Source organism: Mirounga angustirostris, unplaced genomic scaffold, assembly GCF_029215605.1.
Source record: "Mirounga angustirostris isolate CCGP_5_RB_7025 unplaced genomic scaffold, mMirAng1.0.hap1 SCAF_3, whole genome shotgun sequence".
In the NCBI taxonomy this organism is placed as follows: domain Eukaryota; kingdom Metazoa; phylum Chordata; class Mammalia; order Carnivora; family Phocidae; genus Mirounga; species Mirounga angustirostris.
In genome coordinates this window covers 180,455,519-180,481,816 of record NW_026991711.1, presented here as the reverse complement: position 1 = coordinate 180,481,816, position 26,298 = coordinate 180,455,519, and the positions used below count along the sequence as shown (strand labels likewise).

The window sequence follows — 26,298 nt, the reverse complement described above, 5'->3', positions numbered from 1 at the left end:
TCTGTCAAATAAATCTTTTAAAAAATAAATAAATAAAAATTAAAAAATGGGCAAAGGATCTGAATAGACATTTCTCTAGAGAAGACATACAATGGCTAATAAATACAAGAAAGGATGCCAAGCATCATTAGCCACCAGAAAAATGTAAATCAAAACGAGATACTCTACTTCATACCCATTAGGATGAGTAGAATCCAAAGGATGAACAGTAACAAGTATTTCGAGGACGTGGGGAAACTGGAAACCAACACTGGTGGGGATGATAAAATGATGCTACCATTTTAGAAAATAGTTTGGAAAATTTGGGGAAAAATATTCTGGAAAATAATCTGGTACTTTTGTCTCAAAAGATTTAACATAAAGTTGACACAGGCCTAGCAGTTCCACTCTGAAGTACCTACCCGGGAGAAATGAGTACGTCCACACAAACCCTTGCACGTGAGTGCAACCAAAAGCAGAGCAACCCACTGCAGCCCCCCCAACACACACGCAAAAAGGTGGATAGGACATATCCGGTGTAGAAAATGCAGAGAAGAGTCTTGGACAGTTCTGGGTGGGCCGGGGTGGCCAGGACCCAGCTGAGTAAAGAGAGAAAGGGCGACCCGGAAGACAGAAGCTGCAGGGACAAGGACATTCTGACCGGTGCCCGCCGCCACGGGAGCCCGTGACGGGCGAGTCCTGGGGAGGAGCCTGGATGCGGGCCTGAGAAGCGTGTTCTTCTATCCAACGGCAGGAGACACAGTTGGTTTCCGAGCAGGAAATGATGTCCCCTAAGCCTTGTGACAGCAGAGCAAGTAAACGTGAGCCTCGGTCCTCAGTCTGCTTCACAGCCACTCACCTGAAATAGCAGCTTCAGAGAGCACTTTGAGGACCTCGTTTTCCATTTCACAGCTGTTACACAGCTCCTCCCAAGTCCCATGAAGTCCTTTCTTTCGAGCGAGTTCTGTTAGTTCCTTTTGATTTGGCACAACAAACCCAATGACGTAAGAATGATAACTGAAATACATAAAGGACAAGCGGGCTAAGGGTCTAAATGGCACAGCGTGGGAGTGGGTGTCGGCGATACGCTGACGCCGTCAATTCATGACCACTTGAAAGAACATCCGTGACGCGCATCTGGTACAGAGCACTTACCTCACGGAACAGCCACTTCTACCGTATGATTCATAGTATGTTCAACGCTCAACAGAGTCCACTGCTAAATAAACCTTCATCTGATATTTAATGGCAAATTTCAACTAGGTGTTAACTGTTACAAATACTTCCATGTATACATTTTTTAAAAGAAAATTACAAATATCAGAAAATTCAACTTCGGAAAAAAATCAGTAATTCACATTAACAGGTTAAGACAAAAATAAAAATTCATGTAAATAGAAATTGTATCTGGGTGGCTCAGTCGGTGAAGCATCTGACTCTTGATTTCCGCTCAGGTGATGATCTCAGCGTTGTGAGATCGAACCCCGTGTCAGGCTCCACACTCAGTGCTGAGTCTCCCTGGGATTCTCGCTCTCCCTCTGCTCCCCCTGCCCTTGCTCATGCACTCTGTTGCTCTCGAATGAATAAATAAAACCTTTTAAAAATATATTTGAAAATTTAAAAAAAAAGAAATTGTATCTAAAGAAAATTGGCAGCAAATCAAAGTAATGTGGTTGCATTTATTTTCTTCTTTTGTTATCACGAGAACTGCGAATGAAAGAGCTTTAGGTACGCCTGCCAATGGCAGTAAGAAATAGCCAACAGCATCAGGAAGAGAAGGGCAGTCTGGTTAATATCACACAAGTAAAAGCCAGAATTGTAGCAGCACTAAAGAAAATATCTCATAGCTAATTAAAGGGCTGAATGATTTATGGTTCAATGTAGTAAATCTTTAAAGTCTGTTTCTAAATTGGTTCTTCTGATACCAGATTTTAAATTTCACAATAACTATTTTATGTCAACTGCTGCAGTAAGGTTCCTAGGCTGGCCACCAAGTATCTGATCGTTAACACTGGAGAATAATTAATACATATAAAACTCTTAGGGGAAAATGTCATCAGAGTGCCGATCTAAATTTCCAACACATTTCCCAGGACTACATTTCTGGGATTTTTAACTTTAAACTCTCCTTCCCTCCTTTCCCAGCTGCCTCTATATCATTATGGACTAGAGATACTAGGAGTTCAGCCACAGCTTAACATAGCTTAAGGCAGAGCTCCCAGCCCTGGCCAGGGTCTGAAGTAGGTTCGAGTCTAGAGCGGGGTAGCTAAGTGCTGAGCAGGGTTCAGCTTGATGACTCCCATCCTCAACTTCCTTCTTTACTCCCCTTTGCTCTGGACTGGTTCTGGGATGCTTCCCTGTGCAGCGGGGTGGGTCACTGGGGGTACCGAGGCAGCAGGAGGGAGGACTTGACTTTCTTCCCCTCCCTACCACACAGGACACCGCAGTGAGATGTAAAGCAGAAAACAGGGACACAGAGGAGGACGAGGAGGGGAGGCATCACAAGGACAGAATCAGTTACTGGTTTTTCCTGAGAAGAGGACTCTCCCAGAGACAACGGATAAGAAGGAAGAAGAGTTCTTAGTATAGTTTTACAAAGAAGATTCATCTAGGAAGGAAATGCCAAAACCACACAAAATGTTTGTTTGAAGTAAAAGTAACAGAATTCTACTTTCTTACCTGTTTGCATATGCGCAAATGTTATCTATAAGGGAGAGGTTCTTCAGAGCTGCCTCTACTTTCCCAAGAGAAACATATTCTCCCGCCTGCAGTTTCACAAGGTCCTTCTTACGATCTGTGCAGAACAAAGGCCGGGAGGGGCCACATGGGAGCATAGAAATACCTTGAATACACATGAATATTGCCCATTCCCTAAGTAATTTGCTATCAGTTAAGTCTATTATTAACAGTTACACCAAAACTAAAAGTACACAGTATATTAGGCCCTAATTTTTGTACCATTAAATAAATTCTTTCAAAAAAAGAAAATCAGCTTCTGGTCAAGAGCCCCCACCATCAGGGCTTCGGTCATGTTCCGCTGAACAAGTGTGTTCCTGCAACCCATTAACACCAGGAAGCTGAGGAGTTCTCAGGGACACGTGAAAGCTCACATTCTATCTGGAGAGAAGCACATCCCCTCCATACAGAACAGTAAGGGTAAAGGTCAAGCCTGCCCAACCTGCTGATCTGGAAAGAATTCCTGTAAGTGAGGCCTGGGCTGAGTCTTGAGGGAAGACGGGCGCTGACCAAGTGCAGCAGCCGTGGAAAACGACAGACCGGTCCGCCTGAATCACCGCAGCATGGTGCGGGAGGGAACGGCCGGAGGCGGAGAGGTGGGGCTGGGCTACAGGACAGAGGCGCAAGGAACCAAGCCCTTAGCTGCCACTGGAGTTTTCTAGCAGCAAAGGGGCCCAGTGAGATCAGTGCTGAGGACTCACATGGCCTTTGAGTGTGTGTGTTTAAGGGGGGACAAGTATATCCCAGGGAGGAATTTCTTGCAATAGGGTGACGGAAGGTGCAGGCCTGACCTATGGTCATGGTGGGGCAGAGAGAAAGAAGAGAGTATCTTGAGGCATGTTTCACATGATAAATCAGTAGAAAATGGGTAAGACATGGGGAGTGCACTAAACAATCTCATCTCCCCCAGGTTTCTAGGTAGCATGACTAGGACAGAAATTCTATTAACCGAGAAAAAAAATGTAAGAAGGAAGGCAGGGAGCTATTTTTTGCCCCCCTGGGTCCTAGTACTCCAACTGCCAGGCTTCCTTATTCTCACAGGCAAGGCCAGGACATGGTTCCAACAGGAGAGAGCCTGTCCAATAACCTCTAGATAGCAAAGAGCACACAAAAATAAATATTCCCTACTGAGAACTGGATTCTTTCAGGGTTATCTAATAATTAAAAATACCACTCCTGTTGAACAGATTTTGAGATCTCCTAAAATGTCAGGCCTTAAAACTTCTTCACAGTTTATTATAAAATTTTATATTCCAGGGATGATACAACAGACCCTATCAACACTGCAGAGAGATACATTCTTATATTATTAAACAGTTTCCCTAAATATACAGTTATCTCTTTTGTAAAACTATTTCAGAAACATCCACTGTCAGAAAACATATGTATATGTATTAGTTGGCTCACCGATAATCTTTAAACAACCATCGGGGTCAAACTCCCCAATATCTCCAGTACAGAGCCACCTCTGTCCATTTTCATCTTCAAAGAAATCAGCTGTCGTTTTTGCTTCATTTTTGTAGTATCCTATTGTCACATTTTGGCCACCAATAAGAACTTCACCCCTCGGGTGTGGTTTATCGGTATTAAAGTATCCACCTAATAAACACAAAATAATTAACAGTTAATTCAAAATTTTTATCCCTATATACAGTTGTGTGAAAATGTGAAACTATTGGTTTCTAAATAGGGACATCTGAATTTAATCCAATTAGTTTCCCAAAGGAAATGAGGCAGACAGTATGAATGAACAAAAACTCATTAATGTAAAACTAGGTGCAAAATATCAGTTGCTTACCCATAAGCACTGATGCTTTTAAACTACTACTCCAAGCAAAAATTACACTTAAAAATCCAACATCTGTGGTATAAAATAATCATGTGTACTACATAGGTAAACTCCTTTAAGGAATCTGTAGAGATTCCTATATATCTGATAAAAGTATTAAATCACGTAATTCAATAAAACACATCTCCAAAATCAAATTACACAATGTTTACAAGATTTATGACTGGCAGATAAGTTCAGAATGACTCCAAGTTTAAATTTGTGAAACATTTTCACTAATTATGCTAAAAGGTAAATGAAAAATGGCAGCGAACCCTCAGAATCTTTACTCTGTATAAAAGAAGAATTTAGCCAACCAATCACTGATAATGTATATGCAGAAAGAATCAAATAAAATTTTTAGAAAGTGATTAGTATTTAAATGGCACAACAGATTTGTATGAAATTATAGTAAAAATTTCCTTCTGATGATTCTAGATTGAAGCCATCAGGGAAAAGAAAGAAAAAAAGAAAAATCCTCAGTTTCATATATTATGTTTTATGATTTTGCTGCTACAAAATAAACTTATGATCATTCCTAATTTACTGACATCATTCATTTAGATTTCTCAAGTTTTTGCCGTAATTCTTACTTGCATTCATGTAATAAAATAAGCAAAATAAAAACAATTTTAATTCTTCAGAATCATTCTTGAAATAAGCAAAATAAATGCATTCGTATAGCTCTAGATAAAATAGTTCTATTAGACAAAAAAAGCACTTGTGGGTGATTTTATATTCTAAAGTAAGAAAATGAAGCACAATTCTAATTTTAAGGTTTAATATTATACAAATTAATGGTCTGTGGTTAAAATAGGTTATTACCTTCCTCCCAGTTCTTTAATTTGATTTCACAGCAAACTAATGGTGCTCCCACTCTGCCAGTATTGTAGTCCCATACTAAGATGCAAATGAAAAAAAGTATTTGATTACAGTGGTGAATAAACAGCTTGATTTTTCTAAATTACCAAAAATGATGATTTATCCCAAAGCTTTGACATCCCCAGAGAATCTTTAAAAGCTGGAGTCACAAACTGGTGAACCACAAGCTGTGTGGCCCACACAGAGTTCTGGTTTTTGATTCTGAATTGGTTATTGACACTTAAAAATCAAGACAATTTCCCCAGAAGTGTGGCATCTCCAGGACCAACAGGGCTGGCATTTCCAGCACAGCAACAAGTGTAGGCCCCATTAGATGGGGCGTGCCTGCTCCAGCTCCCCCCGATTCCTGCCTTACACCCACCGCGGATCTTCGTACCTCAAGGCTCACTTCACTCACTGAAGTAGCTGCCTGGCTCATGTGTCTGGAGCCCCTATCCTTTTTATTTTATTTTATTTTATTTTTTTTAAAGATTTTATTTATTTATTTGAGACAGAGAGAATGAGAGAGAGAGAGCACACGAGAGGGAGGAGGGTCAGAGGGAGAAGCAGACTCCCCGCCGAGCAGGGAGCCCGATGCGGGACTCGATCCAGGGACTCCAGGATCATGACCTGAGCCGAAGGCAGTCGCCCAACCAACTGAGCCACCCAGGCGCCCCTGGAGCCCCTATCTTAAAGGATGATGGATCACAATGGCTTCCCCCCATTCCGCTTTCTTATTAGACCGGACGGCTCTGCAGTACAAAGAGCCTCTCCAATCTTCTCCCATCTATCACTATTACAAAGTGAGACCTCTAAAGCCTCCCCGACATCAGCTGGTGCTATCACCCTATTTAAACTCATACACAGGAGTTCAGAAGACCAGGCTGGAGATTAACTTTCGAGGATCTGGGAAAAACACACACCACTATTGTGAATTACTACTGCATTATGTTTCCTCTTCAAAGATCATTCAAGTATCAGAAAAGGCTGATATTTAAAATTCACAGAATGTTTTGTTTACAACATGAGCTGTAACTGATGAATCACATTCAATGCAAATCTTAAAAACAGAAGCTATAAGGATCATCAGAAGAAAGGAAACATAGATGCACATATTGAAGATTGCTTTTTTATTTCCTGCAAAACAAGACTTAGAAGTAGCTTCCAAAATACAGAAAACTGGAAACAGGAAAATACAGAAGAAATGTAAGTTAAACCTGACATAAGAATGGTACACAGCAACACTGAAGGTAAAGAGGGGAAAATGATCAGTTAAGAGGTTTAGTACCTGTCAGTATCTAGAAAATACAAAGTAGCTTCTCCTAGTACTGAGAAGCAAAATAACTTTCCTCCATAAAAGGGACACATGAGGCACTTTGGGATTCATCCAGGAACCACTTGGGTAGTGGATCACCTCCTCAATCATGTCACCATGATAAACACTAGAAGTTACATTCTATAAAACTGAATCTGGTTTCTCTCTCATTACACAGACCACCCCCATAAACCACTTCCGAGTTTGAGCTTTAATACACATACCTAAACAACTGTACAAAACACGTTAATGTTTTTCACAAAAAGACATTTAATAACTGATAAAAGAAAATAAATGTATGTAATACAGCCAATGCTTGTTACTAAAACTTCTTTTCCAGACGCTAAGTAGCTTTTAATATGATGTATCATAATCTAACATGAAAGACTCCTTTAATTGGCTATTAGATGTACCCAATACTTAAAAACTTTATCAATAATCATAGTACTTAGAATTTACCATTATTCTGCTACACAAATACCTTAACCACTTTTATCCTTCGTACTGCAGAAAACAACCCATGACCAAAGAATACAGGGAGTCACACCCCAGGCTCTGTTGGACACACCACCCTGTGGAGAGCACCAACCTTCTGTAATTGTTCCTGCACCACAAGATTCAGTCAGTCCGTATCCCTGACCGACGGGGCAGCAGAAGCAGATGTTCATGAATCGCTGTGTGGTTGCAGAAAGCGGAGCGCCTCCACACAACAGAAGCCGGATACTTCCACCGAGCAAGCCTCGAACTTTTCGGAAAATAAACCTAAAAAAGAGAGAGAGAGAGAGAATCAGAGGATTTGAAGCTGAATGGGATTTTCCAGATCATTCAGACTAATCTCCCAATTCTGATATGTGAGATTTTGAGAGTCACGCTCGCCCAAAGCCACACAACCAGGTCAAGAGATTCTCTCACTTACTATTTAAATCTTAATTTTTTATAGTTCGACCAAGTCAAGAACGTATGATTTTCTCTTAAGAACTTTTCAAGTTAATATCTGAAATCAAAACGGTCAGGTTTAAAATTTTGTACAGTAATGGCAAACCCATGTTTATGGCCACAGAGCAATTAGTTTTATATTATGTAATACACATATTAATACTGAATAATCCCATTGTATCTTTATAAAATTTAGCATTAAAAGCAAATTTTTTTTTTTTTTTGCTTTTGTTTACTTCATTAGAAATATGCACATACTTGGGGCACCTGGGTGGCTCAGTCAGTTAAGCGTCTGAATCTTGGTTTCGGCTCAGGTCATGATCTCAGAGTCATGGGGTCGTGGAATCGGCCCTGCGTCGGGGTCCATGCTCAATGTGGAGTCTGCTTAAGATTCTCATTCTCCCTCCCACTCTACCCCTACCCCTGCATGCACACACACACTCTCTCTCTCTCAAAGTGTTTTTTAAAAAAAGAAATGTGTACATATTTGTACAATCTCTTTTTAAAATAAGGCAGAAAAAATATAGTTTCAAATAATGTGGAGCATCTGGAAACTCTATTAATATTCCCATAAAACAAATTAAATGCCATACATTGTTTTCTAATTTCTAAATTATAATTAAATCTACTTACCCAGCACTACAAAAACAAAAGTATCAGGTCTGTGGTAAAACCTATCATTTAACACTTTAAACACTCATATTTAGTTGCCATTTTATATTCATATTGAAATAAATTTAAAAGCAAAGAAAAATTATTTCTAAAAATAACTAAAATCACATACGTGTCCACAGAAAATGAAAGCAAACTATTAAATACAGTAAAACTGTAAGTGAAATGTTTTTTCAAATAACACTGCAATCTTTTTTAATTGCTCATACTCTTATGCAAGGTGGATTTTTAGAGTCCCTTTGACTTTTTAAAACCAATTCATTTCTTGTAACTATCTCAATTACCTGGGCTAGTGATATGAACAAAATGACTAAGTCACCAAAGAAGAGGGGGGAGTCATCTGACCTGTCACACAGTGGAGTGCCACGGCCTTTGGAAAGCTGTTCCATTTTGTAATTATAGGCCAGAATAAACAGATTGCGTTGGAAACTACTCATTTCGTTCACTTTATTCATAACGTTTTTGTAGATTCGATCCATGATTTCCTAGATATATAAAAATGAGTTAATACCGTCAATAATGCTATCAGCTGCCTTCCATATTATACCTGAACACCAGATAAATATTTCTATCAGTGTTGAGGCATTTTAGAAGATATAGTCTATCAGGAATAAACTTTTAAAATAGAGCCACAGCTAGTTTAAAAATGAGGTTTCTGTAAAAATAATTTTTCGTAACACAAATATACCTAGATGCTCATGAGTGGGGGGAGAAAGAAAGAAAAAAATAAAAGCCTTAGGGCAGTAACAGAATCAGTATTGATTCTTTACATGGCTTGCTTGTCTTACTTATTTTGGAAAAACTAAGCTCACTACATAAATAACAACTGTATGAAATGGTTTTTAAAATTCTCATAACCTTATCTTATAAAAATACAGAGAGTCACATTCTTTGCTCACAAAAGGACCGAAGGGTTATTTTGGTTGGTTGGTTGTCTTTTAATGCTGCACTCAGGAAATTTTCCTTCTCTGCACTACATTTAGCTTGCTAGGACCATTACTATGAAGTATATATACTTCAATGACTTGAAATGGTTTTCCCTTTACAAGTTTAAATTGTATTTCATTTTACATGAACTGAAGATTACATGAACTAAAAAGTAAAATATTACACTACAGAAACTATGCACCTACAGAAACTACAAAGTAACTATGTAACTTTGCTTGGATGGGGTTACTCAGGGATCTGGTAATGATTCCCAACACTTTCAAACAACATCAGAAGCCACATAAAACTCACACTAAGGAGACAGAAAATCGTTACTCTGCCATTTCCACTCAATTCCCAGGCCCCTGCCCATGTCTGGTACATTAAGATACAGAATGTTTCTCAGGTAATTCAAAGGTGCACCACTTTTCTGTCACTTTTTTTGGCGACTAGGCCAGACTGTTCCTGGGGACTCAGGAGGTAATTAATTACGCAATTTGCTCAGAGGAGAAGGAAGTGCTATCAAACCTTCCCCCCATCTCCTGCTGGGCTTCAGGTTTCTACTAATAGCAAACATACCATGAAAAGGATCTGAATAAGAAGCGACTTTAGGGAAAGGATGTGATACTATCACAGGGAAACTGAAACTGAGTATTTAGTAAATTTAAAAAATGAATAAATAAAAAAGTTAAAAAAAGGAAGACTGAATCAGTCCCGCAGAGCATAAGGCAATATAACCAGTAAGGAACAAATCGTACATAAACTACCCTGCCAACAGTTAACTCTTCCACTAGCGTTCAGGCTCTGTGGCCGGTGACCCTTCTCTAGTACGCAACATTAACTAACGGTCGATTCTTACCGGAACAGCTGCCATCAATGTTGGTTTCAACATGGTTGTATCCCCTTTGCTTCCTTTTTTTATTTTTGAAGACTAGAGAGAGAAAAGGTGATCTGTATAAACTGATCCTTATTTTAGAAATCCGGTGAAATTCTTAGACCAAAAAGTGTATTATAAATTCATCATTTTAATTTACTTATTGTAAAAACTTAAAAACTTAAAAGTAATTATTTTTAAATGATTAACTGCCACCTTACATTGTCATGCTGATACAGAAAAATGTGTTAAAAAATTACAATTTTTTAGTATCTGAAGTCACAAGACATCTAACTTACCTGATCTGCTAAAGTCTGTGGTGAAGAGTAGCCAATGCGGCATCCGTGAGAAAGACAAACAAGCTCAGCACTTAATTCTAAAACATGGGCCAGAGGCAGATAGCCAATGTAAACATCTTCCTCTCTAAAAGAAAAGGATATAAAAGCATCTGTCAGGTGTCATCTCTGCTGGAAGAGACTGCAAAGCGAGCCCGCCCACATGGGGAGAAAGGGAGACAGACACAGAGAGAGTGCACACGCATGCCTGTGTGCACGCATGGGGGGGGGGGGGGGAGAGGCAGACAGACTCTAGGGAGTGTGTGTGGCGGGGGGGTAGTAAGAAGGCTACAGCTCAACCTAAAGCCCAGAGGCTGTCTCCAGTGCTACATGAAGGCACTCACAGATTAAGAGTGCTACAGGAACAATGTGCTAAGAAGAAACGGGGGCTGAGGGGCCAAAACAAGAAGGGGTCTTCTGTAGGACAACAGAAATCATCCAAAGAGGAATGGTCTTTAAAGCTCGTGGGCTCCCAAACGGAAAGTTCCAACTGAATCCACAACTGCTGGCCAGGAATTTTACAAAAAAGATTCCTGTTTTGAAAGTTACTTAGAAATAATAAATTATACTGTACGTAAGAAAATGTGTACGTATGTGTGTGTATGTATTTCAAGAACTGCCCCCACCCCAAAAAAATATGAAGGGCAAAGACTAACCCAGGAAACTACTGCTCTTAATTTTTTCTGAAAAGTTATCCATTCATTCATAAGAGAAATCTCTCTCTCCATCCCTAAATTCAGTTCCATAGTAACCTGTGTGTGAGTGTAATTTCTGTGCATAAGGGCATCAAAAATACCCAAGCACTATCACGGCCCCTCATCAGTCATCAAGTACTGACTCCTCTACCACCTTCCTGGTCCCATCTGGCTTCCCCCGCCGGTCAGTCTCTTCCCCGCAGTATGCCCACCCTGGCCCTGTGGCTGCTGGAATTGGTCTTAAAAAGAAAAATCAGAGACTGAATAAAGCTCAATAAATATTGGAACAGATGAAGCTATTTGTTCACCTGAATTTTAACATGTTTAGGTATAAAAAGGACTATAGCAGCAATACTACCAACTGATTAAATTAAGGGATTTAAGTCAGATAAAATTTACACTTTTCAAGTAAAAGGTAAATATTAACAATGATATATATGAAACTGTATTTTAAACCTTACAACTAAAACTATTTAATTTTAAAGTTCCTCTTATTTTTTTGAAAGAACTGCCTACTGTAAACAGACTCTGAAAGACTAATTTAGCCACATACCACTAAATGGCACAAACAACGTTAACGTAACAACCAGCATCAACAAGGGACTACTTCATATGCATTGACCATGTGACATACCCCAGTCCTGGAATCCGTTCCGCCATCCCAGTTATACCAGCAATAATGTTACTGTGGGAGATCATGACTCCCTTCGGAAGTCCTGTGGATCCACTTGTATACATGATTACTGCAATATCTAAGGGCCCTGGTTTGCTAAGAGGTTTGTTTTCTGCATTGGAGAAAAAAAAAACACACACACACACACACCATTTCTGAGAAATGTAGTCATATCACCCATTTTTTTCATCATCATGTTTGATAACTCAATTCAACGACGGTGAATTGTATTCACTCAGAGGTCAACAAAACAGATCACGTCCCCGCACATACAGGACACATGTTCTACTGAGATCAACAAGCCATGAATCTATAATGTAATACGAGCTATGAAGAAAAATAAAGACAAGGTGAGGGCGCCTGGGTGGCTCAGATGGTTAAGCGTCTGCCTTCGGCTTAGGTCATGATCTCAGGGTCCTGGGATCGAGTCCCGCATCGGGCTTCCTGCTCCTTGGGAGCCTGCTTCTCCCTCTGCCTCTCTCTCTCTCTGTCTCTCATGAATAAATAAATAAAATCTTAAAAAAAAGAAAAAAAAGAAAAAGAAAGACAAGGTGAGATGATAGTAGAAGGTATTTAGATGGAAAAGTCAAGAAATGCTTTTCTGGCACGTTGGTATTTTAGTAAAGACCTGGATATACAGTGCAGAAGGGAGCCACTGAAACCCTGGCACTGGGAGAAGATTGTCTCAAGTAAAAAATAAGCGGGAGCAAAGGCCCTGACGCAGCAGCCAGGACCGTATCATGCAAGGCCTTGGAGGCCATGCTAAGGACTTTGGATTGCACCTGGAGCAGAAATTTGAACAAGGGCTTGTTAATCACCAGTGAAGAGGGTCACTTTGGCTGCTACGTGGCTGCCTAACTTAGGGAAGCAAGGCAGTAGGGAGACAAAAGGCTATTCCAGAAATTCCACTGTGAAATAGGGTGGTTGGGCTAGGGTACCTAGACACTTGCTAAAAACTGTTCTCTGCCTCACAGTGGTGAAGTGACCTGGCTACAGTCCGAACCCTGGATTCAAAGACAGTGTCCTCCAGTTGCACAAACCTAAGGGCCACAGCCCACATCCTGGAGGGGACACGGCAGGAAAGCAAAGAGAAGTGGGTCACGGATGGCACCCCCTGAATTAATCCTGGCCCTCCCCTAAGTGTGGACTTCTTAAATGTGGGGGAAACAATTTTAAACATGTTGCTGAGTGAACCCTTCCTTTCCTACATGAGGAGATAAATTCCATGACAACGGTCTTCATTCCAGTCCTTACTTCCTAGCCTTTCGTTCACTCCTCCATCCCAGGGCACCATTCTCCACCACCTCCTAGAAACTGCCCTGAGGTGGGCCTCCTGCAATGCCTGTGGCACCGACTCCTGCAGGGCACCTGCTCTTGCTGCTGACCCCTGCCTCCGGGAGAGGCCCCTTTCACGCGGCCTCCGTGAAGCACACACTGCGTGCCTTCCTCCTGCCTCTGACCCACCCTCAGTTGCTTCTTTAGAAGCACCGCTTTCCATGGGTGACCTCACCTCCTTCCACAGCTATACATAACATCAAACTTCTAGCTTCTAACTCCAAACTTAACTCCAGAGTATATGCCACTCCCCACTAAATATCCACATCTGAATGTCGCACTAGCACTTAAAATTCCGTATGCCCAACATTAATGTCAGCAGAACCCCATTCCCATTCCTGAGCTGAGTGCTTACATCTAGTTAATCACTGAGTTTCCAACTACAAAGGAAATACAGTCCCAGCACCCTAGCAGCTTTCGGGATATTCATCAACACCCGTATACTTTCGAACATTTCCTGACACTTATTTGAGAGCAGGAGTTTTTGGCATCACCATGCCGAAGTGTTCAGGTGGGGGATAAAAAGATGTTCCCTCAGGAAAAAACAGAGTTGGGGCAGGGAGTGAAAGAGGGGATCTAGCTTTAGCCACTCCAGCTATCTGTTTGTACTTATAGATAATCCACACAGGACTAGTTTAATGGCATTATTTAGAAAACTAACTTTGAGCCACTGAGAACTACCACTAAACAGAAACAGGAAGCCTGTATAATGTAAAAGGTATTTGAATAACTACTCCTGTTATTTAGAACAATAAATTAATGTGTGTATTCTCCCTTAAACCCTACTTTAAAAGAGTAGAGGAAAAGTATAGAGTGACCTTACTTCCCAAAGTGATGGTCTAGAACATGATTTGTCCCTGATCTGACTTCAGGGTCTGGAACCACTGCGGAGAACACGGTCACTGCAGAACGACCCTAAGGAACTGGGAAGGTGCGCCGTACCTCTGCTGGCCTTGGCTCCCAGAGCCTGCACTGCAGCCATCGTGTGCACGATGACGCCCTTGGGGAACTCGGACCACGTTGGTGGCTTACCGTCCACAGTGATGATGTGCCGCAGGCGCGGGACTAACGAAACTATATCCTGGAAAAACACAAGCATTCATTACGTTCTTCGTCGCTGTTTCAAAACAGCTTAGCAAACAGTCCCGGACACAAGAAAAGCAGTTTACCATAATCCATGAATTATTAATTTCTTGCCTCCAAAAAAACGGTGAGGGGGTGGGCACTGGTATGAATACTACTCCTTTCAGATGGAGAAATACGGCCTGAAATTTAAATTGCTATTTTATAGCACTAGATTTACTGTGTGTGCCCATTCTTTGGTAAAATCCTAATCAGCAATGTCACTTCCTCACAAAATAGGCATATAAACACAGGCTGCCTGAACTACAGAATAGCCACAAGTCCTATATGTTTTTAAGAGGCTCATAAAGATACGGGGGGAGGGAGAGGGAACTCACTTATAAATTTGGGTATAAAAAAACCCAGCAGACATTACTGGTTTCACTGGGAGTCGTCTAGGGACTTTCAAAACCTTTCTCCAACAGTTTATCATAAAGTCTCTTTTTTCCCTTTAAAAAATTCTAGAAACTCATAATGACTCAATGCTTCAGAAATAATATAAAGGAATTACTATTTCAGAAACCCTTATAATTTATAAATTTACTGAAAATAGACTAGAAAACAAATGAACACAATAAAGAAAAAAGGTAATCCCTTTACCTTAGACACGGGCATACCATGTTAATGATCTGTAACCCTCTGCACTACTCATTACACAAATATGTATGAAATCTACTTTTTCTTTTCTAAAGGAAAGGAAGAACGTATGATATTCCTAAAAGTTTACGAAGATATTCAGGATTTTAAAGATCGTAAAAGTATCAATATTAGAGCTCATGACACTGATAGTTCTGGAAGTTCTGGACAGTTATAAAAATAACCACAGTCCTCACCTTCAACTTTGTTTGCAAGAGTTCTTTACTAGTAATGATGTTGGTCACCTCTGTTTCATTCAATCCATGAACAATAGCTGGACCTCCTAGAGTAGCATACAACGTAACAACTACAGAGAAAAGAAGGGCAAGTCAAAGATTCCACATTTCATGGAAGTACTAAATGTAACTGAAGTCTCTGAAAGTGGTCATGAATCCTAATGGTATAAAGAACCCTAAATCGTCAGATCCATAGTTTATTATGTAACTGTTCTATGATTATCTAAATTATTTTAATATACTAATAAACATTATGCCCACTCACTCACCCGCTCCTAATTTCCCCAAAGATTTCTAATATTTTAAAACGAAATTTTTAAGTTTTATTTCACCTTCAGATATTACTCTGGGATGCCACAATGGAAGGAATTATTTCTGACTCCTAAAATATCAGACCCTTAGTTGTTAAATACTTGGTACTAAAATATGAAAAAGAGTATGTACCAGTAAGATAATGCACTGAGTATCAGGTTGAAGGTGTCATATATGTTAAGGAAACAACATGAATAGGTGGCAGTACTGCTTTTTCTAGTAGAAGACTCAAGAAAAACATTCTTAGCCATGTTGAAATTTAACAATCATCATCTTGTGGACTTTTATTTGCTTGCTGCCTAACTCACAGAAGTCAGACTTAAAGTGACTTTAAGAGATAATTATCTCGAAGCTTCCCAAAAGAAGCAAACTATAAGCCCACACCCATGAAAACAAAAAGATACGACAGTTCTAAAAACCAGTGGAGCATTTACAGCAAGATATCTGGTAAAAGTATCTCTTCTGCTCCATCTGAAAGGTAAGAGAATGTCCATACTTAACATCCCATTTTGGCACCAAGATCTATGAACTAAGCTTCCAGAACTACCTCACAGTCTGGGGCATCCAGATTGCCACTTAAATAACAGTATAAATATTCCCTGTCCTTTCACCTGGCTCGTGGCTCCGAGTAGTGCAGTTTTAGATGTCAACTGCTGCTACCAACAGAAGTGGGGACGAAGTGACACTAACTTCACAAGAAGATTCCTGAGAGAACCAGCAGCAGAGTCCGCGAGGCCCCAAGGCCCCTATTAACAGGTTCCAGTCCCCTTACTACACTGACTACACAATTTGTTCCAAAGCAGACCTCTAACTCGAAGTTGTAACAGAGCGGTCCCCTGATTAGATTCAAGGTAGCAATTAACTTCAGAATTTTAAAGAGTGAAATATTTATAATAAACAGCATCCTATCTCCCACACAGAAGATCAGAAGGCCCACATACGCTGAAAATTATACATAAAGCACGCCTGCGCAGCAATCATCCATTCGGCTCTGGTTTCACAGAAGATGGCGATATTGGTCTTTGGTTTCTGACCCAACATCTGTAAACCATTTCCAAAATTAAAAGCTCTAACGAAGACATCTTCATAGGAGAGCCAATTATAGTTTCCAAGAATAACCTGATAAAATAAAAAACATACAAATACCTTTTAATATAACCAAAATATTATTTTCCAGAAAGAAGCCAAGATTCCAAATTTTATGACAAACCAGTTATGTTTGCACATATGTAAGTATTTTTTCCTAACAAAAAGCCAGAAAGTGAATTTCAAGTGAAAAAAATCTATTTTGAAAATTAGCTATTTTGCGGTAACTTCTATGACAAATCTTATGCTACATCTTCAATTGTAATGGGGAGTTTTTTAAAAATCTTCAGGGTTTGACAGGATCTTAAAGGTCAGCTTTTTTGTCAAAAGCTCATATACTGGTAATTCATTTATACATCATTTACTTAAACAATTTAGATGTTAGCTTAAAATTTAGCCTAGTATCAAGTACTAATGATACCAAAAATTAACTTTCCCTCTACTTATGAATTCCCAGATTTCACTATCAAATGGTAATATGATTTACAAACAGAAACTGGCTAGATCCAAGGTAAAAGACATACTTATGGCTGTTTAATTTGAATTGCCCCCTCCCATACTGAACTCTAAACAAGTCTATTTACGCAACCAGGACTAGTTTTATTATTCATCAAAGCCTTTCCGTTGAAGCCTTAAATAACCACTGGCACCACTGGGCTTTCAACATTTCATTTGTGCTTACCATAAGTACAGGTTACATTAAGTCTTCATTGGTAATAATCATGTTTTTAAACTGGCTAACTTATTTTTCTTTAGGAACTTTCTCCAACTTAGATTAGACCATAAATCCCCAATTACATACAGACTGGATAAAAAGCTCCTCGTACTCCAAATACATACATATTTTCCAACCGTGGCTGTTTCACTCACGTCTCATACACCTTAAAACTAACCACATTCATTTCCAAAAATGCATCCAACATTTCCGGGAGCTCTTGAAATAAGAGACTGGGTGAAGATAGAAATGGGGAGGGGGGGGGAAAAAAGGATAAATACTGCCCTCTAGTGTCCTATTCCATAATGGACTTAGGGAATAAAGTCTTACTTTGATGGTTAAGGCAACTGGATTTAAAATATTTATTTAACTTCACTGGTCCCAAACTCTCACCTTGCTCTGCACCCCCATGAAATGCTCAGCACGGGGAGCTCCAATGACTTCAAAAGGAGCTCTGTGGGGGTGAGAAGACAGATGAGAACTTGGCCAAAACGTGCACGAACTGGATTACAATTAAGAATTTTACACTCCAAAGATTAGCATGAGCTACCTCTTAGATTCTAGAATCTAAATGATGAGTTTTGTTAAGTTTCAGAGAATGTATATATTCCGAAAGGTATTATTATCTACATAATCCAGATCTTTAAACCCATGTGATACGGCCACCATGTGGCAAAAGAAATCAAATCATGAGCTTAATTCAAGTGTAACTAAACTGAATTTCACTTAATTCTTTAAACCACTGAATCTCCTAGTAGTGATCTTTCCCATAAAGATTACATTTCAAGGCCCCTATCTACCCCATAATTTTGACTTTTGCTGGAAAAAATTCCCAATTCTAACTCTGTCCCCATGGTTAGCTTAAACCTGAAATTAAACTCGTTTACTTATTCCCTGTCCATACTGCTGAAGAATACCCAAACTCATTCTCTATCCAGGATCACAGATCTCAACACCCAGCAATCCTATAAGGACTCCCTGGGTCTATTCATTTTCTCACCCTCTGAAATGGCTACTTCTCTCTACTCAAATATCCTCCAACCCTCCCTCCCTCCATCCCTTATCCCTGTCCAGGTGATAAGGTGATAATACTGTATCATACATTACTGAGAAATTAGAAATTCAACGGAAATGCCCTTATCTTCTTAGCACCAAGTTTAATAACCTACATACATCTGTACTCATATTCTTCGCAGTTCCCCTCATGGTATTACAATGGTTGAAGTGTCCCTAACAATAGCCAAACTTACAAGGACTTTACTTCGAAGCACTTCCCAAATTTCTATCTCCAGCCACCTCTACTTGCACATCCAAGTTCAAATACCTTACGCTGGCCTACAAAGCCCTAAGGGACCTAGCCATGCCAGTGTCTCTGTGCTCCTATCCAACCTGCTTCTCCAGACTCACCTCCCCTAACTCATTACTTCCTGTAAATACAACTTTGTCCTTTCTGTCCTTCAAACAGGTTGCGCCAGGGCAGGAACTAGGATGAAGCAAGACAGGTGCCAAGGGCACAAGATTTAGAGAGTTACTCACTCTCAGCATTTGAATACCTTCTTCAACTTTATACCCCAAGTGCCTCACCCAACTGGGCTCATTCCAGTTTTAGAGCCAGTGGGCACACACCCTATCCCACTGCACAGAAGGTTCATTACCCAGATCTTTGCAAAGTTGGCTCCTCTCTTGTTCAGGCCTCCACTTAGCCATAATCTACCAAGAGAGGCTATCCCTGATCTCCAATCAGCTTTATGTCTTCGTAGTAGTTATTAATCTGTTTACTTATTATTGTCTCTCTTCCTCCCATACAAATATAAGACCCATGAGACGAGTAACCTGTGTGTCCTGTTCATGACTGTCTCCCTAGCACCTGGCATACAGTCGGCACTCAGCAATTATTTGCTATACATGTGGAATGAACAGTGTAATTAACACAATTTCCATTCACTTTGGACCTTGAGTCTTCTGACCCCTTTCTGCTCCAGGAGCCTCATTTTTTTTTAAGACTGTTTGAAAAAAAAAAAAAAAAAAATCCACATCCGCCTAATCATTTAACCTCTAGAGCTACTTTTCTTCTGTCTCCATTCCAGTGCACACATCCTTTGCCTACCACCTCTTAAATATTCTCACCCATGACCCATGAGACACAAGTATGTTCAATTTTCCCGACTCTGAGTCACGCAAGGGAATGACTAGTGTGGCTACGGAAATGACGACTGTGAAGCCTTTGAGCAGCTTCCTCATTTGCAGAGGTAGCGGGAGAGTTAAGACTGGCCCTATGGTTGCTTTCATGTCTCACATTTAATTGGCTGTATTGTTGTTATTCTGGAACAGGTGTGACAAACACATGGGTAAACATCAACGTTATCACTCAGACCACCACTGCTCAGAACAGAGGAACTTAATCATTTACTTTGTTCAGGAACAGATGAAATTAGATGCTTTGATGATGCTAAGGATGAGGGCCTCTTATCTCAGAAGATAAGCTATAAAAATAAAACGGAGATAACATACAGAACATTCTGTAAAATAAAAGCACACAAATACTCCACCATTCAGGACCCTGAAGAAAGAGACAATCGAGTAAAAATCAAGTTTTCAGGTAGCTGAAGTTAACCAGTGCAAGTCCAGGACTTTTCTTTTCCTTTAGCCACTCAGAAGAGAAATATTTCCAATTACACACTTCCCTGCCTTCTTCAACAAAGTACACCCGGCTTCACAGAACCTTTCTCTCTGCGAATGAAGATTATTAGAATGTACTGTGAGGGAGCCAGGGAGTGAAAATCTTCAACAGGTCTGGATGGCTGGTGGTGATCTTGAGGAGGAGGGCGGCTAAGCTTTGCCAAGTTCACTCTGTGCTAAGCACGCTGCAGCAGTAGCTTATGAGACTCTCTCGTAACTCTAGACAGAGTTACTCTTAGTATCCCTACTGTACAAATGAGAATACTGAGGCATCGAGAGAGTCAGCAGAACGTGCTCAAAAATCACACTGCGTAAGTAAGAGACAGGACTAGAATATGAATCCGGGCAGACTCATTCTGGAATCGAAGCACTAAATCACAAGGCTCCAACCGCACCACAGAAAGGAGACGGGGTGTTACTGGGCAGGTGAGGAAGGTGGCCCGAAGGTCTGGGTATCTTTGATTCAACCATTATCAGATACCTTCTGGGGTTAATCCCTAAGCTTAGCCCCCAAAACAGGAAGGAAGGAAACTTGTAGATGCTGCTATACCATTAGCTGGCTTTTTCAGTTCAAGGTTATTTTCAAATATGGAAACCACTAGTGACGATACATTCATGGGAAACACGTGTGCACACCAGTTGGTAAGCGCCCAGCGGAAGCCACACCAGTCCAGGCAACTCCACTCTTACCTAAGCACGAGTTGTGCAATGTCCCCTTTTTACTCTCGAATCAGGGCAGATGCTGCTTCTGCCGCAATACAGTGGGTGTAAACAAGAAACCAAGGGGGGGGCGAAGCCTACTTGTTTATAACACCCAGCTGAGGTACCCACCGTCCAGTGTGCAAACCACCGCTACCACTGCAACACAGACCAACAGAAACTCAAGTCACGCTCTTCTTGGGTAAGGCTGACGGAAAACACGTGCTTCATGTACTATACAGGAAACCTAAAAATTTCACTTTCCCAATAAGCCTAATTTCAAATAGGAAGAATCTAATATTTTCTGTATCAGAATATAACCGATTCTATAAAGACTTCCCCCAAAAGTCTGACGAATCACAAATGCCAATTTGAAGGCAAATGTCAACAGTAGAAAGACTGAGTGAGATCCTGTAGACAGAAAAGGCTAAGGAGTTTTTTCACCTTCTAACTTTCCTATTTGAGTTCACATATTTCCTTGTTGAATAAACAATGACTACAACAAAGCCACCATGGGCAGGACAGGAAGGAAAAGGCCATATATGCAAACACACAACAGGGAAAACCCCTTTCCTTGTGTACACTGTGTTATCTGGCCACATTTAAGGAACAACTGTGAAAGCTCTAGGATTTTGTCCTAATTACACTGATAAACTGAATTAAGAAGGAATTTCATATTGACCATACTGATCTCCTTTTTACATACTTGGAAGCTACTCTGTTGCTCTAAGTACTGAATGAGGACTGAGAAATAGTGCCAGTCCCATAAAAAGCCTGTTAACATGCAATTCTGGAGAAAAACCTCCTGCTAACAGAGGACTTCTGTTATATATGCTGAGATTAAAAACAAGGGAACCCAATCTTTGAATTCAAATAGCATTAGACCAAGAAACAAAAATGAATGTTTTTAAGAGGCGGCATACGAGTGGAAAACTTTAGCCCTCAAAAACTGTAGTGTTTTGGTATCTTTTATAACTACCAGATCTCTCAAAGACGAAATCAAGGATGGTATACCCTAAAAAGTAGCAACTAACTATAACAAAAACTCAGACACCATTATTTTTTTTTTTTAGACACCATTATGATATAATGTTTTGCAAGTTATAATCTATAGGTTAGGGAAGAGTAAACAAACATGCTTAACTACATGACTTCAATTTCAATAAATGTGCTATTAACTCTCCAGATAGACCTAAAGTTAACAGAAAAAATTCACTTAAGTGAGGCAAAACTAAGTCAACAAAAGAAATAGAGAATATGCCTTAAAAGTCAAAGGACTGTATGATTTCCCCAAGCCACTTCTGAGACTGTAAGGAGGCACTGTTAATGTGACAGGCAAAGCGAGATAAACAAGGACAGTTTCAGGCAGAACAAGATACAACATCACTCTATATAAAGTGGATGGACACTTACAGATTTTTGTCATCTACAATTAGAACAATGTGTTTTTAATTTCTAGGAGTTACTGGCGTTAACTTGCTTGCCATCTCCTTTACGTTTGAAAGAAAATGACTCTGGAATTTGTGTGTATGAGTGCCAAAATTAATGGGCCATTAAGTTAAATAACACCTTCTCCTGCAGTCACAGGAGAAGCTCTGAGTATTTCATTCCATGGTGTGATTATTTGAACATTCCTCTGAGACCTGAGAGTTCCTTCATGACTAAAAGGAAAAAGGTGGCTGTAGTCAGGATGCAGCTGGAAAAAGGAAAGAGAAAAACAACTTTGCCTACACACGTAATAAACTATAACCTGACCAAATTATCAAAGATGATTACTGATCATCTTACTGCCTCTAAAAAATTTTATCTTCAATTTTTACCTACTGGAGCTTAGAAAACGGCTTCTAAGAGAGTCATGAATCCAAGTTCAAAAACAGCATTTTCGTGCCATTTCTATACTCACTATCCTTCAAAGCGTTGCACTACCCCCATGTCTTTGTAGTCACTCATATAATTTTGCCCACCCAATTCCCAAGACAACGATACTATAAAAACTAGAGCATTTACACTAGACACCACAGCTGTTCTATGGGGGGGGGGGGGGGGGGGGGAATGTGTGTGTTTGTGTACGGAGCAAGACAACCTAGGGTCTAGTCCTGGCTTTACTTCTTCTAGCTGGAACGTCCTTGCCTAAGTTAACCTATCTGGTGCCTCTGGGCCGTTATCTGCAAAATAACAACGATAACACGAATTCATAGCGCTTTTTAAGTCTTAAGTAAGTTGGTACATGTAAAGAACTTAAACAGCCTGGCTCATAAGAAATGCTAATGTAAATATCAGCAGTAATCATTATCTTCGTATTACAGATAAAGAAACTGAGGCAAATTTGTTAAATTACTTTTCCAAAGTCACACAGCTAGCTAGTAGGTAGCAAAGCTGAGATCTAAACCTGTAGTCTGGATCTGGAATCCAGGTTCTTAACCACTATTTTATACCACCTCTAAGGATGTCTTATCCCCTATTTCAAATCAACAATGGCAGCTGATATATAATGGTGAAAAGAAATTCTTAAAAACTATGCAACTGCCACTACCAAAATACCAAGACATTAAGCACCCAACCTATGATAAAATCAGAAACAGCAGGCCTCCCATCTCAAAACCCAGAACCATCTCAAGCACACATAGGTGCTTGTGGGACCACCAGGGAATACAGTTTCAGACCCAAAACTGCGCTAGACATTTTATTCCAAGCCATGGCAGACACTCGGGCTCAGGGGGCATTCTGGCCGGTCTGTGACAATTCAGAACAAATCCTTACAGGAGAGTACAGGAGATCAGAGCATGGTCCCTTGCCCATCCTGCTTCTCCTGCCACACCAGCCACATCCAGAGGCAGCAGGCTGTCCTTGTCCCCTGCTGCCATTTCTGAGAGAACATTTTACTCAGAACAAAGACAACAGCAATTAAAGATCACCTTACCTTTTTAAAAATTTTTCCATTTGGCTGTACTTCATCTTCCTCATTTAAAATTTCACGTGTTCCCAACAGTCTTTTGTCCTTAAATTTGTTTTTTGCATACATAAAAACTTTATCTAGTGTATCACATGCAGGGTATAATACTGAAGCCAAACCATCCAAACTGTTAATAGATCTGTATGCAGACTCGGGTTTTGAATCTACAGGCTTTGCTTTAATTTTGTTTGCTTTTTCTTGTCTTGTCTCAAACAAAAAATAATATGGAATGTACGTTAAAACAGTATAAAGTGATATTAGAAAATGTATGAAATACAAAAGAATGGGATTGATGGTCTGTTTTAGCTTCATGGTAGATGTTTTTGAAGACATGTGGTTATTCATAAGTGCTCAAAGAGTGGAATTAACGGATTTCCAGAATCTAGAAGGGGAAAAAAAGAAGATATTAGTTCAAAGTCATTTTAAAATAACTGTAAAGAAAAAATCTTATTAGATAGGCAAATGAGGATTTTTTTTTTTTCCCAATCAAGCAGCACCTGGTACTGGCCTCCAGCGATGTCCAGTCCACTCCGATATGGTCGAGTGCATCTCTTATAACTATTAGCAATGGAAATCACCACAGAGAAGTTTCTACACCATTCTGTGAACAGGTGGCTTTTCCAACCTAACCCCAAGTGCCCACAAACACTTCCCGGTGGTGAGGAGAGAGCAAGCCAGAAGACCGACATCAGAATCAAGGCCAAAAATATACCAATTTCCTGTTCATCCCTCAGGGATGGCAAGTGCTTTGCAAATACACCATTCTCCTCCCTCATGGCCGGCAGCCTGTTCCAATAATCACTGCATTCTTTCCCAGTGGACTCCATTCTCTCACTCTAGGGAGTAACAAGGACCTGGTTGTTGGTAAACAACATAGAATTCCCTTCCTATAGTGGTATTTTTCAGTTTGGCAGGTTAGGTTGTGAAGCAAGAAGGCAGTAAATTCTGGCCATTTCTACTTTGCATTCATTAGATTTATTGACCATCTCCTATGTGTTAGATCCTGTTCTAAGTACAGGAACTACAACAGTGAACAACAGTCTCTGTTCCTTCTCTCAGGGAGCCTACACCTTCACTGGGAGAAGGTGATGAACAAATATACATATGCATGCCAGGTGATGGCAAATCCTCTGAGGAAAAATGAACCCAGGAAAGGGAAACACAAAGTGAAAGGGCGAGGCCGGAGAGACACTCTAGTACAAGAATGGTCCACAGGAGTCTCTGGCCAGGCATATCTGAGCAGAGACTTACAAGGAAGAGGCAGAGTGGGCCATGTGCCTATCTGGGGGAAACTGAGCACTCCAGGCAGAGGAAACAGCCTTTGTGTGGTGGTAGTACGTAAATAATATTGGCGGGGGGGAGCTGAAGCAAACTACTAATTATTCCAATCAGCTCCAAATCCAGGGTTTTGATTTCTAGCATTCTCATCTCCTACCCCCACCCTCCATATTGGAGAAATTCTATTCCAGGCACATGCAGCCAAGAAATGTGAGGAAACTCTACTGTAGGCACAGCAGGCCAAGAGTACTTGGCCAGTCTGTCCTTGCCTCGGCTTGCTCATAACGTAACTGCAGAGGGAGGGAAGCTCCAGAGAAGAGCAGAGGCGACAGCCGCAGGCCGGGACCCCACTCACAGAACAGAGGACAAGCTGCCGTCCCTGCCCCCGGCTCGGCAGCAATGGCTCGCAGGTTCTGTATGGTCCAAGGCAGGCTGCAAGAACAGACACCCCTCAGCAATCCCTCAGTGGACTGACTTTAGTTGGAACAGAGAACAGGGAAGCTCGAGCCGCGTGGCACTATGGAAAACAATGGAGACTTTGGCGATGAGCAATTAAGATGAGGCTGGCAGTTCCATGATAGCAACAAGGAAAAGAGTAGACCGAACAGAAGTTTAACAGAATCAGGGAAAAGAGAAAAAAATAAGAGCCCTTCCAGAGTCAGGGCAGCTCAAAGACTGGCCTCAAAAAACTCCTACAAAGGCCATCTAATTTAACTGAATCACACTGTGGGGCAATTTATGGCCCAGGGCTCTAATACAATAACGCAATCAGCTAGCTATCAGTGGAGAATAATTGCTGGGTGTGAACCAACAGAGGCTGACTTAGCAGTTTAACAAGGAGATCAGAGAAAGAAATGGTCAAACAGTCCTACTAAAACCATGCTGTCATCCCCTAAAGAGGGCACTTCAAGGGAACTCTGTTCCCAAGGCTGTGCCCACTGAGGAGCAACATCAAAGGATGCACACTGGGGCGCTGGGTGGCTCGGTTGGTTAGGCGACTGCCTTCGGCTCAGGTCATGATCCTGGAGCCCTGGGATCGAGTCCCGCATCGGGCTCCCTGCTCGGCAGGGAGCCTGCTTCTCCCTCTGACCTTCCCCCCTCTCATGTGGTCTCTCTCTCTCATTCTCTCTGTCTCAAATAAATAAATAAAATCTTAAAAAAAAAAAAAAAAAAAGGATGCACACTGGTTGGGGGGGGTGTGTAATGTGTGTGTAAAATGCACTGAAATAGGCCAACCAAGTCACTAAACAAATAGACAAGCAAGTAACACAAGAAGCCAGGGAAATGGGGAGGGGGTAATCAGCACTAAGAAATGCTATAAAAGATCTTAAATGTGCAGTTTAAACAAAAAATTATGAGACATGCAGATAAACGAAAGACCCAAACACAGGAGGAGAAAGCAGGAAAAAGAAATCG

The 26,298-nt window shown here is 40.7% G+C and overlaps 1 protein-coding gene and 1 long non-coding RNA gene across 6 annotated transcripts in view; both read right to left on the bottom strand.

Annotated features, from left to right (window-relative positions):
* The window catches only part of ACSL3 (acyl-CoA synthetase long chain family member 3), a 73,174-nt gene that overhangs the window by 5,553 nt on the left and 41,323 nt on the right, over positions 1–26,298 (bottom strand). For 4 of the 5 annotated variants that reach the window (XM_064587145.1, XM_064587143.1, XM_064587144.1 and 1 more), the window contains 13 exons: positions 23,572–23,986; positions 16,414–16,591; positions 15,122–15,231; positions 14,109–14,247; positions 11,793–11,943; positions 10,428–10,551; positions 10,114–10,185; positions 8,673–8,812; positions 7,309–7,481; positions 5,369–5,443; positions 4,123–4,314; positions 2,659–2,773; positions 839–996 (listed from right to left, as the gene is read on the bottom strand). In XM_064587145.1, the coding sequence (XP_064443215.1) occupies positions 839–996; positions 2,659–2,773; positions 4,123–4,314; positions 5,369–5,443; positions 7,309–7,481; positions 8,673–8,812; positions 10,114–10,185; positions 10,428–10,551; positions 11,793–11,943; positions 14,109–14,247; positions 15,122–15,231; positions 16,414–16,591; positions 23,572–23,949 (2,005 nt within the window). In that variant the 5' untranslated portion in view covers positions 23,950–23,986. Of the gene's footprint in view, positions 1–838; positions 997–2,658; positions 2,774–4,122; positions 4,315–5,368; positions 5,444–7,308; positions 7,482–8,672; positions 8,813–10,113; positions 10,186–10,427; positions 10,552–11,792; positions 11,944–14,108; positions 14,248–15,121; positions 15,232–16,413; positions 16,592–17,666; positions 17,728–23,571; positions 23,987–26,298 lie in introns of those variants that run through there. The other variant, XM_064587146.1, reaches the window with a different exon arrangement.
* LOC135363921 (uncharacterized) lies at positions 12,029–14,112 on the bottom strand. The gene is made up of 2 exons (XR_010410311.1): positions 13,990–14,112; positions 12,029–12,346 (listed from the first exon to the last, which is right to left on the bottom strand). It is a non-coding gene; the product is annotated as an uncharacterized LOC135363921 (long non-coding RNA).